This window comes from Arvicanthis niloticus, chromosome 5, assembly GCF_011762505.2.
Source record: "Arvicanthis niloticus isolate mArvNil1 chromosome 5, mArvNil1.pat.X, whole genome shotgun sequence".
Classification (NCBI taxonomy): Eukaryota; Metazoa; Chordata; class Mammalia; order Rodentia; family Muridae; genus Arvicanthis; species Arvicanthis niloticus.
Window position 1 is genome coordinate 86,291,804 of NC_047662.1, and position 15,355 is coordinate 86,307,158.

The 15,355-nt window shown below is 35.3% G+C and overlaps 1 protein-coding gene across 6 annotated transcripts in view; it reads left to right on the forward strand.

The window, feature by feature from the left end:
- Nucleotides 1-15,355, forward strand: part of Ecpas (Ecm29 proteasome adaptor and scaffold) — a 107,061-nt gene that overhangs the window by 83,699 nt on the left and 8,007 nt on the right. For 5 of the 6 annotated variants that reach the window (XM_076934898.1, XM_034501920.2, XM_034501918.2 and 2 more), the window contains 13 exons: nt 984-1,031; nt 1,919-2,040; nt 3,393-3,543; nt 7,263-7,328; nt 8,531-8,620; nt 10,262-10,328; nt 11,052-11,143; nt 11,220-11,286; nt 11,431-11,622; nt 12,200-12,408; nt 13,066-13,109; nt 13,206-13,398; nt 14,515-14,653. In XM_076934898.1, the coding sequence (XP_076791013.1) occupies nt 984-1,031; nt 1,919-2,040; nt 3,393-3,543; nt 7,263-7,328; nt 8,531-8,620; nt 10,262-10,328; nt 11,052-11,143; nt 11,220-11,286; nt 11,431-11,622; nt 12,200-12,408; nt 13,066-13,109; nt 13,206-13,398; nt 14,515-14,653 (1,480 nt within the window). Of the gene's footprint in view, nt 1-983; nt 1,032-1,918; nt 2,041-3,392; nt 3,544-7,262; nt 7,329-8,530; nt 8,621-10,261; nt 10,329-11,051; nt 11,144-11,219; nt 11,287-11,430; nt 11,623-12,199; nt 12,409-13,065; nt 13,110-13,205; nt 13,399-14,514; nt 14,705-15,355 lie in introns of all 6 variants that reach the window. The other variant, XR_013110658.1, reaches the window with a different exon arrangement.

Sequence of the window (15,355 nt, forward strand, 5' to 3'; positions counted from 1 at the left end):
TTTGGGTATCTTTATTTAGGTCTAAACGTAACTGACTTAAAGTGTTAGCTCCAGCCTGCCTTTTTCAATAGAAATTTCATGATGCTGTTGGGTTAGGAGCAAATCTCCAATTTTGAAGTAATTCATAATGACTAAAGTTTCAAAGTTTAGGCATTTATTTCCAAATACTGTGATTAATGCAAGAATATCTCAGGTTTTTTTTTTTTTTTTTTTTTTTTTAGGTTATTTCACTTTCATATCACTATAAAAGTGTTTAGGGTGATTATTTCGAAAGGGAAATGGTTTATCTTACCTATTTTGGAGGTTGTTATTTTATCATAGATGGATTCCATAGATGGCCTATGACTGAGGCAGTCTGTCAGGGTCAGAGTCTGAGGTGAAGAAAACATTTACTTGGGATAAAGAGCAAAGAGAAGGAGGAAGAATCTGAGGCCTCATTATCCCATTCAAAGGCTTGCTCTCCGTGATCTAGACTTTCTTCCCCTATGGCTAAGATTCTAGTAGTGCCTTTCATGGGACCCAGCCGTTAGCATGCAAACCTTTTGAGGATAATCAAGATCCAGCTAAAGTTGGATCTATACTAAAGGATCTAAAGTTGGGCTATCTAAATTTGAAACTATTTTGACATTTTTAAAATTATTTAGATGACTAGGTTGTCTTTCTTGTTGCTTTATTCATTAGGAAATTTTAATTCTTTTATAATCTTCACGGAGATTTTTATGTATTTACTTTTATAGTACATTTTATTTTTGACTGTTATAGTTAATAGCTATATTTTTACATGGTCAAAAATAGATCAGATATACTTGTTCTTTAATGAGCAAAGAGTCTAACAGAACAACACATATTTAAACCTGTTATTGAAAATTATGTTTTGCTATTTTGTATTAGGATCTAATTAGAGAGTGGCTAAGAATGAGTGCATGAATGCTGTCTAATATGTATAATGGCAGGTTTTTTCATTTTTCATTTTTTTTTTTTAGGAGTCTGTTCGGAAGGCAGCAGAACTAACTCTGAAAACTCTGAGCAAGGTGAGACTACTCATCTCACAGTGCGATACAGTAGGGTAGGGTTCACCATGGACTTGACAGTGCTTTTTTTTTTTTCTTTTTCTTTTTGGTTCTATGAAGTGGTATTGCCTTGTAATTGGCTTCTTGTTTAGTTTACTGCTCTTAACAATGAATAAGAAAGTGGGTTTCATTATACTATGTTTAGTGTATATGTGTAGTATATCTTGAACACCTTTTACTTTTGGTTCTTTAAATGGTGAGCATCTGCAGGACTTTATATGATGTGTACATTGCTTTGACCATGAAGAACACATGACTCACTTCAATGAAGCAATATATGTCTTGCTTTTAACATCTTTCCCAAATTATGAGGTTGGCACGCTTTTTGAAACTAAATAGTCTGCCCCTTAGACTTAATTTTGTAATCTACACTCTAATTGCTTCAGCTTTGTCATCAATCACATTACTGAGTAATAAAAGTATGTTTTAAGTCCTGCTGCCTTTCATGTCTAGGTTTGTGTTCTTTACCAGAATATTGTCCTGCAATCTGTAGTGGTGAAAATGATTAATATACACAGAGTATTTTTAAAAAGTGCTTTCTTAAACATTTTTCATTATATTTTTAGCTCCTTTGTTTATCATTATACAAATTAGAAAGTCAAAATTAAAGAATAGAATATATGATCAGATTTTCTGTTTAGATATAGCAGTCCTCTTAGACTCAGTATGGTCATTCCTCTATCTCTCTATAACCCCCATAGTGGCATTGAAAGTAGACTCATTTTTTTATCCTGATAGTGACATTCAAAAAAAAAAAAAAAAAAAAAAAAAACCACACACTTTGTCAGAGAAATGCTTTGATAGTTGTGAGGCCAGCTTCACTAATGTCCCTGCTCTTTGTATGTGAGGTTTGTGTGAAAATGTGTGATCCTGCCAAAGGAGCAGCTGGCCAGAGAACCATTGCTGTCCTCCTGCCCTGCCTTCTGGACAAAGGAATGATGAGTCCTGTGACGGAAGTCCGAGCCCTCAGGTGTGGTTTGGTTGAAGTGAATGTACTGGAATTACTTAGTTTCTAGCCAGTCTATAGAAAATGTGTTTTCTTGAATGTTAGACTCCTAAAAATATGAAAAATGGACTGGGGTAAATCCACTGAGGTAACTTTAGGATTTATGAAAAGATGTGGGCCAGAGTATTTTATAGTCATATTTCACGGGACCTTGATTTGACTAACATCCTGAGTTGCATATTCTATTGGCATTAGCCCCTTTCCTTAGCAAGCTCTTCCTGTTATGCCTCATGTTTTCAGGGGCTTGCTTGTTGAGTATAACCAACTGTCCTTGGTAAGCTAGTCTATATGGTGATGGTTAATGGCTTCTAAACCTACTAGCTGAAGGCAAATGTAGAACTTAATGATGGTTCAGGCTTTCAAAACCTGAGCCCAGTTATGACTCTAATAGGATAAAAGGACACAACAGGATGTGCATCGGGATAGGATATAGTCAGCATTGCTTATGCAAGAGTCTTGCGTGGCTTCAGAGACAGAGTCCACCCATGTTTGCTGTATAGTAGGCCAGCCTGGCCTCAAACTAGTGATCCTCTGGCCTCATACATCAGAATGCTGGCATTACTGGCATATGCCATATTTTTAAAATAATTGAATCTTTACTTGGTTTAGTTTAAATATATGTATAGGGGATATGTTAAATAACACAACTGGAATAGAGTCAGTGTAGTTAAATGAGAAAACAAGAGAAAGATCAGGACTATTAAAAGTTTCAAGAATCAAGCTGTGTGTCAGGGTATATGCCTTTAATTCCACTACTCGTACATAGAGGCCATCAGATATCTGTGAGTTCATAACCACCCTGATGTAGATAGCAGGTTCCAGCTTAGGAAGGAAGGAAGGAAGGTAGGAAGGTAGGTAAATTAGTTTGAAGATGGTAATGGATAGACTTTGAACTCTGAATTTGGATTCCAACAAACTATCATTTTTTTCCACCCCTCTATGTGCTTGCTTAAAAATATCTGTAAGTGCTGGACCATGATAGCGCATGCCTTTAATCCCAGCTCTTGAGAGGCAGAGACAGCCAGATCTCTGAGTTTGAAGCCAGTCTGGTCTACAGAACGAGTTTCAGGACAGGCTATTCAGAGAAACTCTATCTCAAACAAAACATTGCAAGACAAATCTGTAATTTTTTTAAGTGTCAAGAGATGAGAGACCCTGAGTTCAGTCATAATCAGAAACCCCACTTTCCAGTTGCCAGGATTAGGCTTTGAGCCATGAGTATATACCTGAATACAAGTGCAAAACGTCCTCATGGTTAGATTGTAGGTCTTTGTCCTTGTGTTGAAGGGATCAGACGATGTTTTCTGTGTGTCTAGCATTAACACTCTTGTGAAGATCAGCAAAAGTGCAGGAGCCATGTTGAAACCACACGCACCCAAACTCATACCAGCACTCCTAGAGTCCTTAAGTGTGTTGGAGCCTCAAGTTCTCAATTATTTGAGTCTTCGGGCTACAGAACAAGAAAAGGTACGTTGATAGCACACGTGTATTGGTAAGTACTGCTTGAGGTATGAGCACTGTTAAGAGCTGTCCAGTGCCTATAGATAAACTCTATGCAGTGGATTTTCTTTATTTGGTTTTTAGATTTTTTTAGAGGGGGAAGGTCTTGTCTAGCTTATGTAAGCTCGTGTATACTTTTGTTAATCAAATAAAAATTGACAACTTATTAACATAATTTTAACACTCTAAAAATTATTTTTATACTTTTATGATTGGATATATACCTAACCATCTACAAAACATCTAAGTAAAAATTTATATGTAGACTTTGGTCTAAAGTTGCTCTGCTTTGTCCTTTGATCAGTTATTTTTCAAAGGTTGTATATGACTAATTTATTAAAGAAAAATTAAATCAACCTGGAAGGGTAGAAAGTAACCCCTTAGAGGTCTCTATGAACAGTTTCCTGGGTGCTTTTAAACATTATTTCATATTCATAAGTCACAAAACCCCCAAATACCCAATTTAAAAACAAAATCAGACTTGAGGATCTTTTCAAAATCTGTTGGTTGCCATTTTGTCCTATTAACCTTTTCCTTTCAGAAGCTTTTCAGTTTCAGGTGGTCCCATTTATCAATTGTTGATCTTAGAGCCTGAACCATTGGTGTTCTGTTGAAGAAAATTTCCCCTGTGCCAATATGTTCAAGGCTATTTCCCACTTTCTCTTCTGTTAGATTCACTGTATTTGTCTTTGTTGTTGAGGTCCTTGATCCACTTGGACTTGAGCTTTGTGCAGGGTAATAAATATGGATCAATTTGCATTCTTCTACATGAAGACTGCCAGTTAGACCAGCACCATTTGTTGAAGATGCTTTCTTTTTTCCACTGTATGGTTTTGGCTTCTTTGTCAGACATCAAGTGACCATAGGTGTGTGGGTTTATTTCTGGGTGTTTGATTCTATTCCATTGATCAGCCTATCTGTCTCTGTACCAATACCATGTAGTTTTTAATCAATATTTTTTTGTAGTACAGCTTGAGGTCAGGGATGATGATTCCCTTAGAAGTTGTTTTGAATTGTTGAGAATTGTTTTGGCTATCCTGAGTTTTTGTTTTTCCCTATGAAGTTGAGAATTGCTCTTTCCATTTCTGTGAAGAATTGTGTCGGAATTTGAATTGCATTGAATCTGTAGATTGCTTTTGGTAAGAATGGCTATTTTCACTATGTTAATTCTACTGACCGATGAGCATGGGAGATATTTCCATCTTCTGAGGTCTTCGATTTTTCTTCAGGGACTTGAAATTCTTACCATATTTTTCACTTGCTTGGTTAGAGGCATACCAAGATATTTTATATTACTTGTAACTACTGTGAAGGACGTTGTTTCTCTAATTTCTTTCTCAGACTGATTATCATTTGTATAAAAGAAGGCTACTGATTTCTTTGCGGTAATCTTATATCCAGCCACTTTACTGAAGGTGTTTATCAGTTGTAGGAGTTCTCTGGTAGAATTTGGGGGGTAGCTTATGTGTACTAGTGTATTATCTGCAAATAGTGATACTTTGACTTCTTCCTTTCCAATTTATATTCCTTTGATCTCCATTTGTTGTCTAATTGCTCTGGCTAGAACTTTGAGTACTATATTGAATAGATTATCTTGTCCTTGATTTTAGTGGGATTGCTTCAAGTTTCCATTTAATTTGATGTTGACTGTTGGTTTGCTGTGTATTTCTTTTATTACGTTTTGGTATGTGACTTGAATTCCTCATCTCTCCCAGACTTAACATGAAGGGGTTTGAATTTTGTCAGGCTTTTTCAGCATTTTAATGAGATGATCATGTGATTTTTTTTCTTTGACTCTGTTTATTTAGTGGATTGCTGATGGATTTTCATATTTGAACCATATCTTCATCCCTGGGATGAAACCTACTTGATTGTGGTGAATGGTGTTTTTGGATTTGGTTTATGAGAATTTTATTGAGTAGTTATGCATTACTGTTCATCAGCGAAATTGGTCTGAAGTTCTCTTTCTTTATTGGGTCTTTGTGTGGTTTAGGTATCAGAGTAACTGTGGCCTCATAGGATGGATTATGTAGTGGTCCTTCTGTTTCTATTTTGTTAGAATAGTTTTATGAGTATTGTTACTAGATTTTGATTATTGTTCTGTAACTGCATTTTTAATTTACTGGGGCTTAAAGTCTATATGTTTTATTTTATTTTTTAAAATTCATATTGAAGTCAGGGGATTATATTTTGTAGGGAGGTTTTATAAGATTAAAGGTTATAAATCCTCTTTTTTTCTCTATATCTTTGATAATAGTAATTGAATATAATTGCATTTAATTGGATATAATTGAATAACATCAGTTTTATAAGAGCTGTAGTATTATATTTTGAATATTTCCTTTACATATATTGTTCATTATCTTTTTATATTCTCTTACTTAGCTCCAGCATGCTCATCTCCTCTCACCTGCCCAAATCCAACCTTTTGCTTGGAACACTGTATCCACTGAGCTAAATCCCTAACTTTTGGATCTAAAGAGATACCATAGCAATTAGATACTCTTATAGAGGACTGGAGTTCCAGTCTTAGCACCCACATTAGGCATTTTATACCTTTCTATAACTTTGGCTTTTGTGAGCATGCACAATCATTTATACATGCCTACTCTTATACTTTATAACTCCTGTTAGCCATTTATATATTTCTCTGAATTTTGTTTTTATTCTATACCTAGTTTTTTTATATTTATGTTTGTTTATTGGGATGATTAGGCCTATATAATATGTAATGTCAGTGTGTTCTCTCAGTTCGCTATTTGTTAATTTGCATAATCTACTCTTATAAATTACCCTTTTCATTTGCCTTTTAATATTGTTGTTTCTTCTTTATTGGGCATTCTTTCCTGTTTCAGTAGATTTGCCACCTGCTATAAAATGTTTACTAGTATTAAAAATTAGGGGACATAAATCTATCTATCTTTTTGCAAACCTCAGCATATCACTTTTTCATGCCTTACTCTCTGGATAGTAATAACTTTTTTTTTTTTTTTTTGAGACAAGGTTTCTCTGTGTAACCCTGGCTGTCCTGGAACTCACTCTGCAGACAAGGCTGGCCTCGAACTCAGAAATCCGCCTGCCTCTGCCTCCCAAGTGCTAGGATTAAAGGCGTGTGCCACCACCGCCCAGCATAACCTTTCTTTCAGTGTAATTTTGATCAAACTATCATTGTAAATATGAATCCACATAATAAAGAATTAAATGGAGTATATAAACACATGCACTATTTTGGTGGTTTTTTAGACAGTGTTTTAAACATTATGTAGAAATTCAATGTATTCTTTTTTTAAGTGGATAGAGAACCTGAGACTCAAGAAGGCTAAATGACTTGCTTAGAGCCGTAGTATCTTTATTAATAAATACATCGTTACTTAATTTCTTGTAGTAGAAGGGATTGATCCCAGGGCCTTGTTCATGCTAAGCTACTAGCGAGGTGCCCTACCAACCCTCATATTTTGTTTATGTTTAACTGTTGTCTGAATTTCTGACCTTTAGGGATATGCTAATTTTACAGTTAAATTGTTAAGTAAGGTCAGAAGAAATTAGAATTAGACTCTCATCTGATTTCCATATTGATTGTTTACCTAAAAGCCTTTAGTTTAGAAATTGGACCCTTTAATTAGTGTTTCTATGGCTAATTCATAATTAGTTGAATATCCTAAGTATCTTGAATTTCTTCTCTTCAGGACGCAATGGACAGTGCTCGACTCAGTGCTGCCAAATCCTCTCCCATGATGGAGACAATCAACATGGTGAGTTTCCAAAAACAACTGAAAAGCTCATTTGCATCTATTTGAGTACAGTTCTCCAAAAGACCTCATGCTATGTAACATGAGACAAACCTAAGGGGATGTATTGATAAAATACTGTGACTGTAGTTGTTTCTTTCAAAATTCTTAAGTTTTTAACTTAGCATATACAAATTTTGCATATTTATAGACATTTTTCTTAACTATTAGTAAAAGTAAATTTTCTGAATAACAGAATTTATCAAATTTTTTGTTACATGGAAAACAACATTTTAGATCTGTCTATAACTTGTATCTATTTATTTTTGGTCTTATTTTAGACAGGCTCAGCAATGTGTTATTTTATTATTTTTTATTGTTATTATCATCATTGCTCTTTTGTCCACCTCTGCTTGAGACATTTCTTTATTAAAGATTGCAAAGGTGTAAGATCAGAGGTATTTTAGTAAAATAGACAGCACAGAAGGTAGGTGACAGGAGCTGAGTGATAGTGATGTGCTTCAGATGTTGAGAAAGTGTAGTGAAGAAAGAGTTCATGGCACTTTGAGGTTCTGAGAGTCTTGGCACAATCACCTTCTGGGCATTTTCTGTAGTGATTATTAAGAGCTTGCAAGCTACCAGAAACTGTTAAGCAGATCATAAATGGAACAAAAGTCAGGTTTTAGTGTTTACTGGGGACTATTGCCAATATTCTAAGAATCTTATGTTTTAGTTTTATTATTGGGGCAAATGAGAGTAGTAGTTAGCAAACATCATTTGGAAATATTCTTAAATGATGAAGTGCGTGCTTGTATTTTTAAAAATGAAACAAGCTTTGGTAAAATCATCTAAGAAACTGACTTTATTTATGGTCTAGTAGGCTAGACCCAGTATGAAAGATCAGTTTTAATCTAGGCATTTTACATTCAACATAGATTGATAGAGGGGGATTGAAAGAGGGGTAATCATTTATTTCTTCTTAGTAAATTAATGCGTTTCATTATTTTGTTTTTCTATTTTTAATGTTGAATCATTAGTGAGTGAATTTTCTGTTTGTAGTACTGTAGTAGTTTTAATTCTTCCAGAGCAAAATCAAACCAGTGATTTTCAACTTTCTATTAAAACTAGTAGGTACATATTTTGACATAGGTAATTTTTAAATAAAGAAATGATACTGACTTAATTATTTGCTTAGGCTTACTTTTATATTTTTTTTTCTCTCAAAGTGCCTGCAGTATCTTGATGTTTCGGTGCTAGGTGAGCTAGTTCCTAGGTTATGTGAGCTGATAAGAAGTGGTGTAGGTCTTGGGACTAAGGTAAGATTGTGTGTAGGGGTGGGTGGGTGGGGGTGTATGTTGGTGTTGGTGTTTGTGTTTATGCACATGTGTGTGGAGGCCAATGGTATCTTTATTTTATTCTTATCTTTTGAGTATCTTCCACTGTTGCTTTCCACATTATCTTTTGAGAAAGAGTCTGTTACTGAACCAGGTGCTCACTGATTGCCTAGGCTCAGTGGATCTAGCTTTCCCTGCCCTGCAGTTCTTAAGATCACAGATACATGAACATACATAAATATGGATGCTAACGTGATTCCATGTCCTTGTGCTAAGTAGGTTCTTCATCTACTGAGCCATCTTCCCAGTCCATAGAAGTGTATTTTTATAAGAGCAAATAGGTGTTTGTGATAATTTTTTTAAACAACAACAAAAACTGACCATCATGCTTAAAAGTTAATGTTTCTGTAAAACATAATGCATATTAAATATTTTGTTTCTATGATTACATGATTAACTTAAAATGTGTAACTGATTTGAAAGTATGTATGTATGTATGTATGTATGTATTTTTTTGAGGTAAGGTTTCTTATAGCTTAGTCTAGTCTCAAACTTCCTATACAGTGAGGATGACTTTGAACTTTTAATACTTCTGCCTATATTTCCTAGTGCAGGGATTACAAGTATCATGTCATGCTTACATGTTGTCATACTCTGCTTGTCTTGATGTTTTTAGTAGAATCTTTTATGGTTACCATGTAAGTGCTCTTAAATTTTCTGTTATTACCAGTTAATGGAGAAGCTTACTTGTCTGTTAAAGGAGTAATCATTTTAGACAGTAATTAGAAGTTTTCATATAAGATTTAATAAATGTTTATGTAGGAAAATACCATTATTTTTTGTTTGAGAATCTTAAAAAGGTAAGATACTTCCTTCATCTGCTTTTTATTTTTCCTACTGTTAAAATTTTTTGTTGTTGTTTTAGACCAAATCTCATGGTGTCCCCACACTGTCTTCTTGCATTGCAGTGCTGGGATTGTGTGTGTCATGGGACCCAGCTTCATCTCATTTTAAAAGAAAGAGATAGTTCATTTTTTCATATGAAAAATTAATACTTCAATTCTAATTAACATATATAAATCAAGAGAAAATTAAAAATACCAGTAGTTTTACCATGCAGAAAAAATGGCTGTTTCTGAGTGTTTCTCTTCTGTGTGTTTTCCACACACATACCTTCTGCATTATGTTCTCATACACCCCTGAAGGGTGTATGACGCTCTGTTTATAGCAGTACATCATTTAGTTCAGTCAAATAAGCAACCTCTGATTTTTCAGATTTTAAAGAGCTTTTAAATAAAGCACCATTTTTCTCTTCTTACACATAAAAACTGTTTTCTTAGGAATCTCTAGACATGGAGTTGTTAATGCAGTTTATGATAACATGTGTTATTTCTGACAGTTAATACTTGTTTTCTTTCTTACTCAGTTTCTTAAGTAAGTTCTTACTCCTAAAATAATAATCTCTGTATAATGAGTTTAAAATATTTTCCTTTTTCTATATTGAATCCCAGAGGAGCTATTAGACTTGATGTGTTTTATCTTTAAGTTATTGATGCCTAAAAGAAGTAGTTTGATAGTGTATAAAGACATCAAATTTAGAATTTTGTTTTTGTGACCTTAAAGGGAGGCTGTGCCAGTGTCATCGTGTCTTTAACTACTCAGTGTCCCCAGGACCTGACACCTTACTCAGGTGAGTTTTTCTTATGTATGGGGGGTACTGTTTCATGATTGTGTTTTTTCAGAGGGGTTTTTTTGTGTGTTTGTTTGTCAGAGGGTTTTTTTATTTGTTTGTTTCATTTTATTTTTTGTCTTTTTGAGTCTTGGTTTCTCTGTGTAGCCCTGGCTGCTCTGGAACTCTCTCTGTAGGTCAGGCTGGCCTTGATCTCAGAGATCTGTTTGCCTTTGCCTTCTGAATGCTGTCATTAAAGGCATGCACCACTGTTGCCTGGCTAGTTCAGAGTTTTAGAAGGAAAATTATTGGGTCATATTTGTATGCTTTGCTTCTACTTAAATCTCTGACCTAATCATTTTGTAAGCAAACTTTTATTGTCACAGAGGTAAGTTTTTCAGTGGCATAAGGATGTAAAAAAGTACCTTTCATTCTGCAGAACTTTTTAATTATTCATAACTAATTTTACATGAGTGCTTTCTTTTAATTCCTCTTCTAGATGAGCTTCTAGGTGGGATTTTGTTTCTACCTCTCATTTTTGTACTTTTTTCACAATATTCTGGACAGAAGTTAATTTTTAATTTTTGAATCAAATGAAATAAAGTAGGTAGTACAAATAATATTTAAAAGACTTAAACTACTATGCGGTAAGCCTGATTAATTTCAGGGTTATGGGCTTTTAGTCCTGAGAACATAACAATATTTGGCCAACCACACAATTGACTGTTTTTATTATTTCTCTAGGTAAACTTATGAGTGCTTTGCTTAGTGGTCTGACAGATCGGAACAGTGTAATTCAGAAATCCTGTGCATTTGCCATGGGCCATTTAGTTCGGGTGAGTTGACTTTCTTATTCCGTTAAGCACAACTCTGGTAATTATAAAGAAATGACTAGGAATGTTTGTTTTTCAGACTTCACGGGATAGCAGCACTGAAAAACTGCTACAGAAGCTCAATGGCTGGTACATGGAGAAAGAAGGTACTTTTTTTTTTTTTTTTTTAAATCATTCTAGCCAAACAATTTGTATATTGTTTTGGTGGAAACATTTTAAATTGTTTTATTTAGATCACTTATTCTGAAAAATAGTTAAATGGTAACAAAATTTTGCTTTCTTTTCTTTAGAACCTGTCTATAAGACCTCTTGTGCTTTGACAGTTCATGCAATTGGAAGATACAGCCCTGATGTGTTGAAGAACCATGCTAAAGAAGTTCTGCCCTTAGCATTTCTAGGCATGCATGAAATTGCTGATGAGGAGAAATCTGAAAAAGAAGAGTGTAATATGTGGACTGAAGTGTGGCAGGAAAATGTACCTGGTTAGTAAATGGTGGATGCAAAGTAAACATGTTTCCTAAGAACACAGCTAGAATTTTTTGACTCACATCTGATCCTGACTCTCCCAAGAACTTGAGCAACTTATGTCACATTTTGAGCACATGTTAATTTTTAACTTTGTAAAGTGCCACTCAGAGTTCTTTTCTTTGACTTGTTACTTACTATCTGTATGAGAGAATATAAAGTGTCTAAGCAAAGGAGAACTTTATATAGGTTAGTTGAGTATAATTGTGATTTTATGTTGTCTTAGAGTAAGTATCATTGTAGAGCTGTGTTTTTAACCTTGAATCTCATTGTGATGATGACCTTTTAAAATAACATTCCTGGCAGTATGTCCAAGTTTATGAATTCCTACTGTTACAAAAAGAAGCCGTACTACCCACTGTCTCTCCCATTAGCATGTGGTATGTTTTATAAGTATGTTATAAACATATGTGGTATGTTTATAAGTCACTGCTTTAAATGACCAACACAGACTTACATTTAAAAATTTATCTTTTAAAATATTTCTTATCACTTCAGAGGTGTTACAACTTTTCTTTTTTCTTTTAAATGTAGGCTCCTTTGGAGGTATTCGATTGTACCTGCAGGAATTGATTACTATTACCCAGAAGGCTTTACAATCACAATCTTGGAAAATGAAAGCCCAGGGTGCAATTGCTATGGCATCAATTGCAAAACAAACAAGCTCTCTTGTACCGCCTTATCTGGGGATGATACTGAGTGCATTGGTGCAAGGCCTGGCTGGAAGAACGTGGGCAGGAAAGGTAAAGGAATTCATGCTAAAGAATTGGAACTGGATCTTCCTGTAGAATAGGAATTTGATTTTATATGATTTTGGATTATTTTTGCCGCTAGGTTTTCTAGCTAGTAGAAGACTCTGCCTGATTATCTATGACATTCTATATCAAAGTTTGCCCCATATGTTCTTGAATAAAGCATAGTAATACTGGAGATTGATATATTTTTACATATTCAGCTTTACAAGTCACCTTTTAAACTGGTCACCATTTTATGTCCACTGATCTACAGTAGAGGCAAACTGGTCGTATGTGAAACTGAGTGCACTGAACTGCTTTTAATCCTGACATCAAAGATGCTCATTGCTGAGGCTTGAGAGTTGGGAACTCTCAAGGACTATAGAGAAGTAAGCATAGTGAGCATTTTGTGGGGAACATGAGATTGGAGCGCTCTGTACTCTGTTTTGTAAAGGCCACTATTGGCCACTATAATATTGTGGACATAGTACTGAATAGCCTGTGCTCTTGGGCCTTTATGATTTAAAGATTCATGTGCTTAGTGCATTAAAGGTGAGATAAATGTTAGTTTTGTTGTTATGGTCATAAAATACTCATGGGGGTAGATGTAGTATAGAGAATGTAACATGTGGGTTTAATAGTGTTTCTTTATCTTTAACTTATCAGGAAGAACTATTGAAAGCCATTGCCTGTGTAGTGACAGCTTGCAGGTAAATGTTCTTTTAATGCATATATCATTTCTTAAAATGAAGCTTAAAGCTGTAGCTTCTCTTAACTATTCTGATGTTTTTGTGTGACTCCTATAGTACAGAGTTGGAAAAATCTGTGCCCAATCAACCCACCACAAATGAAATTCTTCAGGCTGTCTTGAAGGAGTGTTGCAAAGAGAATCTCAAATACAAGATTGTTGCAATCAGCTGTGCAGCTGATGTTTTGAAAGCCACCAAAGAAGACAGATTCCAGGAGTTTTCTGACATTGTCATACCCCTCATCAAGAAGGTAATGACTACCTATGTCATCATTCAGCTTTTTATCTGTCCTAGCTCGCTCTCTCTCTCTCTCTCTCTCTCTCTCTCTCTCTCTCTCTTATATATATATATATATATATATATATATATATATATATATATATATATATATGTTTTTATTAGGACATGTTTAGCTGTAAAATAGCAGGAAAATCCCAAAATATTAATGGCCTCAAACACGATAGAAATTTGTCTCTTACTTGATAGATGGAAGCCCCATAAAGTCTTCAGGGATTTTATTTCTTATACATTATTCTCATGGTCTATGGTTTATCTGGGTCCTAGGCAGATGACAAAGTAGATGAAGTTAGGGTCATAGTGAGCTCATAATTTCTCTCAAGAAAAGTTCTGGAAATGGAAACATCATTTTGATTCATGTTCTACTGGCTAGCACTTAATCATATAGCCCCAGTTGGCAGCAGATGAGGCTAGGAGAGGTAATTTTTCATGTGGTCATCGAGTTTCCACCTGTTGGAGGAGGATGAGTGTACCTATGTAGTGGGCAGCCTCTACCATAGTAAACTTTACCTTGCTATCTTGTGCATATGCCAAGTAGTTATTTAGTATGAAAACAAGGACTACTGTGTGTTGTATAGTTCACCTCTGCATTGTCCTGGGGTGATTTTTGGTTAGAAGAAAGATGATCAGCGTAATTTGGAAACCAATGTACTTTAAAAAAAAAATAATAAAGTGGGCATCATAAGGAAAGAGGGATGTCATTGGTCTCTTTGTTTATGTTTTGGTTTTCTGAGACTGGCTTTCTTTTATTGTAGTGCTGGCTATCCTGGAACCCACCATGTTAACTATGTAGACCAGGCAGGCCTCAAACTCACAGAGATCCATCTGCCTCTGTATCCCAAATGCTGGGATTAAAGGCATATGCCACCATGCCTACTTATTTTTAAAGCATGAAATACTTTAAAATATTCTTATGTCTTGTGTTGCTTCCTCCTCTCCTTCCTCCTTCACCTCCCTCCTCCCCTCCTCCTCTTCTTCCCTTCTTCTCTCTCTGTCCCCTCCCTTCCCTTCCCCTCCCCTCCCCTCCCCTCTCCTTTCCTTTCCTTTCCTTTTCTATGATATACCCTAGAACTCACTTGAAAGCATGGGAGTCCGTACCACCAAAGCTGAAGATGAAAATGAGAAGGAAAGAGAGCTGCAGCTGGAGTCTCTGCTGGGCGCCTTTGAGAGCTTGGGCAAAGCATGGCCCAGGAACCCAGACACCCAACGTAAGCACTGGAACACAAATTTGTAGAAGTGCTGTAACCAGAAGTCACTTAGTAAGAACACAGTTTTTTTTTTCTGTGTGGCATAGTAATATTTCTTACATAGTCTGAATATTAATATAATTTTTCTATATCCATTTTACTCTTTCATCAACAAATAAGTTCATGGATTACTGTATTATTAGGGATAGTATAAGAAAGTATCACAGGAAGCTGGAGAGAGAGCTTAACATTTAAGCATACTCATTGGTGTCTCTTCCAGAGAACCTGATGAATTTGATTCCCAGTACCCACATATCAGCTCACAGGTGTCTGAAACTCTCAGGGCATCCAAGGGCACTGGACACCCATGTGCTGCACAGATACACATGCAGACAGAACACTCATATACAAATAAGATAAAAGTAAATCTTTAAAACAAAAGTATCACGAACTGAATAGCTTAAATAATAAAATTCTCCCCCCAGCTCCAAATTCTGGTGAGTAGAAGTCCAAGATCAAGCTGTTGGTAGGGTTGCTTTCTTCTGAGATTTCTGTTTTAAGCTTCTGAATGGTTGCCTTTCCTGTCTTCACATAGCCTCCCTCTGTGTTGCTGTGACCTGGTCACTTTTAAGGGGATTGGATTGGGATCCTACCCATATGATTCTTTTAAATATTGTATTTTCTAGTACAGTACAATAATGTTGGGGGATACAGTTGAGTGCA